Raw genomic sequence first — 3,272 nt, 5'->3', positions numbered from 1 at the left:
ATGAGGGAAAGTGAATGCAAATGCATTTCAGGACCCATGTGAGAGCCAAGAGCCAGGAGCATGGTACCGAAGGACAGTGCACAAGACTCAGGGAACAAGGGAGGTGCTGCAAGATTTGGGGCAGGAGCAGCTTACCCAGGGCATCGTGACAGTACTACCTCTAGTATCAGTGGGGACTCTCACCGGTATTTAGGCCACTCGGTCCTCACAACACTCCTCTGTAAGGTGGACACTACTATCATCCTCAAATTACAGGTGGGGAAACTGAGTCTCAGGTTAGTGAAATGTCCAAGCTAGGAAAGGGTGGGACAGGGAATGAGATCACCTTCCCATTTGCCCTTCTAGAAAGATGGCACTGACTGCTACTGGGAAGGGTCAGAGTAAATGGTAAATAGCTCGGAGGCTGTCCCGATCAGGGAAGACTGCCCTAGGCTACAGAAACAACCTGAAAATGGCAGTGGCTCACCTACAGGGCCATCGCCCGTGTTTGCTGGTGCGGGTCCCTCTTGGCACACTTCCACCTTCTCAGAGAACCAGGTGCGGGCTCTTGAACCTTCTGTCTGGAGTCACTCATGTCACTTCTGTTCAGATTTCACTGGGCAAGGCAAGATCATATGGCCAGGTCGGCTGCCAGGGGGGCAGGGAAACAGACTCCTTCCCCAGGAAGAGCAGTCCACCATGGTGTTACCACAGTCCACGCTAGGCCAAAAGTGAAGTCAGCTAACTTAAATGAAGGTGGTGGTGCTGTGGGGGGCTGGAATCAGGGTGGTAGGGGGGCAGAGAAGGGAGAAGGGTGACAGTGGAGGGAAGCGCATTTCACTGGCAGCCAACAGGTGTGGGAGGAAAAGTCATGCACTTGGATTTGGACACAGGGAACAGGAAGTGCTGAATTGGCTGCTGAACTTTGAGGAGGGCCCAGGGCTGGAGACACGGCGTGGAGTGCATCAGTCTGTCAGTTGAGGGAGCCCTGGGCACAAGGTGTGAGAGTGGGGACGGAAGTAGCCTGGGGCCCAGCTGGGGGAACAAACACTCGCAGGCTATTTGCACAACCGGGCCATGGGACCTACTTGATTGGATGCTGGCTGGTCCCACAGACACGAGTGTCCTTGCTGTAGCACATGGCCGTCGGCAAGGCCGGTGTGTGCTGTGCCACCTTAACCAGACAGCACCTGCCAGATGCCCAGGAGGACTTGGCCAAACGCAGTGTGCCCCCTCCAGCACCTGAGAGAGCTCTGCTCCCCAGCACAGCACCCTGACCAGCGGGGCTCCTCAGAGTGGGAATGGGTGGCCACTTAGCCACAAGCCCTTCTGTCTGGTGATGGCAAGGCCTGCAGGCCTGGCCAGGGCCCCAATCCAGCCACTGCTCTGTCCTCTTCCCGCTGGGCCATGGCTATCTTCATTCACCCATTCGTTCATTCAGCCAGTAGTCAGTCTGTGTCTCTTCCGTGCTTGGCACCCACCAAATGCCCCCTGAGCTCACCATTAGTGGAAGAGACAGAAAGAATTCTCTAAGGACTCTCAGAAAGAGCATCCCTACAGTCCCTAACTAGGGTGGGGGCTTCCCTGAGGAACTGAAGTCCAAAGAACTGCAGAGAAGCTGTTCAGGGGAGCAGGGCCTTGGGAATGGGCTCAGAGACAGAGTTGCTGACCACCTTTGGCCTATGGAGCCCTGTCTAAGCCTCACCTCTTACCGCTGCCCCTCCCCTTGGCATCTCGCAGCGTCCTCACTCACCTTAAAGAGCAAGGTGCAGGAAAGGCCCCTGGGTGGTGACTGACTCTACCGTGGCTAACCCCCTCCTGCCTGCAGCAAGGACTACCTCTCCCCATTTCTCTCTCTCTCTCTCTCTCTCTCTCCCACACACACACACACACACACACACACACACACACACACACACGTCGTTGAGTAAATATCAGTGACTAAATGAAAGGACTAACAAAGACATGAAAGAAAGGCAGATTTCTGGCCTCCACGGGGAGAACGGCTTTCAGAGGGTGCGTGGGGCGGGGACGCCAACTCCCTAAGTCCAGCGGGGCGGTGGGGCGGTAGGAGGGGAGCCGCCCTCCGCCGGCGATGACGTCACCAGCCGGAAGGGGGCTGCGGCCGCAAGGGGCGGAGCCTCTGCCCGCGGTGACGCCACAGATGGGAGAAACCTGCAGCGCACGGAGGCGGGGCCTCCGCCGGCGGTGGCGTCACAGGAGGCGGGGCCGCGGCCGCCCTAGGGGGCGGCACTGCGCGGCGGTCACGTAGCTCAGGTTCGCGGGCTGCAGCCGTAGGCGCTTGGTTTAGTTCCTGTGCACCAGTCGCCGCCGTTTCTCCGCCAGCATGCCGATGTTCGTGGTGAACACCAACGTCCCCCGCGCCTCCGTGCCGGACGGGCTCCTTTCCGAGCTTACCCAGCAGCTGGCGCAGGCCACCGGCAAGCCGGCCCAGGTTTGCTGGGAGGGAGCAGGGAGAGATGGTCCGGGACGAGGTGGTCCCGGGCTGGGGCGCGGGGGAGACGACTCCGGGTTGAGGCTCTGGACGGGTAAGGGACGGGGTGGGGGGGTTGCCCGGGCCCGGCGAGGTCTGTCGGGCCTCCTGACCGCACCCCGTCTCCCCACAGTACATCGCGGTGCACGTGGTCCCAGACCAGCTCATGGCCTTCGGCGGCTCAAGTGAGCCGTGCGCGCTCTGCAGTCTGCACAGCATCGGCAAGATCGGAGGCGCGCAGAACCGTTCCTACAGCAAGCTGCTGTGCGGCCTGCTGGCCGAGCGCCTGCGCGTCAGCCCCGATAGGTGCGTGGCGCCTGGGGACGCCGAGGGGCGGGGGGGGAGGGGCGGGGGGGGAAGCGCAGCCCGCTGAGCCTGGCATCCACGCCCCGCAGGATCTACATCAACTACTACGACATGAACGCGGCCAACGTGGGCTGGAACGGCTCCACCTTCGCCTGAGGGCCACGCCTGCCCGACCCGCCTGCGCCAGACCCTGCCGCCCGCAATATTGTGCCCGCTTCGCCCCCAGCGACCCCCACCTCCAAGTCGGGACAAATAAACGGTTTGGAGGCTGCATCTGCCTCGGGCTTCCTTGGCTTTCGGAGGAGTGGGTGCAGGGCCGGGACAGTGACCTGAGAACCGTGGTTGCCCCCTCGGAATCTACTGTTAGGATCCTTTCTCCTAGCTTTTTCCCCCTTTGCCCCATCAGAGGCCCCAGCCTAGATTGGCCTCCTGCCCGGGGCCACAGACCCAGCAATCAGACTCAAATCAGAGCCTCCCACTCAACTCGAGGCTT

The 3,272-nt window shown here is 60.9% G+C and overlaps 1 protein-coding gene across 1 annotated transcript; it reads left to right on the top strand.

Moving 5' to 3' along the window:
• Nucleotides 1-2,200: 2,200 nt before the first annotated feature.
• MIF (macrophage migration inhibitory factor) lies at nt 2,201-3,050 on the top strand. Its single transcript, XM_026487841.4, has 3 exons — nt 2,201-2,434; nt 2,607-2,779; nt 2,869-3,050. Exons 1-3 carry the CDS (start codon nt 2,327-2,329, stop codon nt 2,933-2,935), a joined length of 348 nt encoding a protein of 115 aa, XP_026343626.1. The 5' UTR covers nt 2,201-2,326; the 3' UTR covers nt 2,936-3,050.
• The last annotated feature ends 222 nt before the right edge of the window (nt 3,051-3,272 follow it).

The sequence above is a fragment of the Ursus arctos genome, unplaced genomic scaffold (genome assembly GCF_023065955.2).
Source record: "Ursus arctos isolate Adak ecotype North America unplaced genomic scaffold, UrsArc2.0 scaffold_34, whole genome shotgun sequence".
Taxonomy (NCBI): domain Eukaryota; kingdom Metazoa; phylum Chordata; class Mammalia; order Carnivora; family Ursidae; genus Ursus; species Ursus arctos.
The sequence above is the reverse complement of the archived record's forward strand: the minus strand, read 5'-3'. Positions and strand labels throughout refer to the sequence as shown.

Coding starts and splice junctions, on each gene's coding strand:
- MIF (XM_026487841.4), top strand. CDS start 2,327: ATGCCGATGTTCGTGGTGAACACCAACGTCCCCCGCGCCTCCGTGCCG. Junction 2,435..2,606: donor CCACCGGCAAGCCGGCCCAG/GTTTGCTGGGAG, acceptor GTCTCCCCACAG/TACATCGCGGTGCACGTGGT. Junction 2,780..2,868: donor CTGCGCGTCAGCCCCGATAG/GTGCGTGGCGCC, acceptor CACGCCCCGCAG/GATCTACATCAACTACTACG.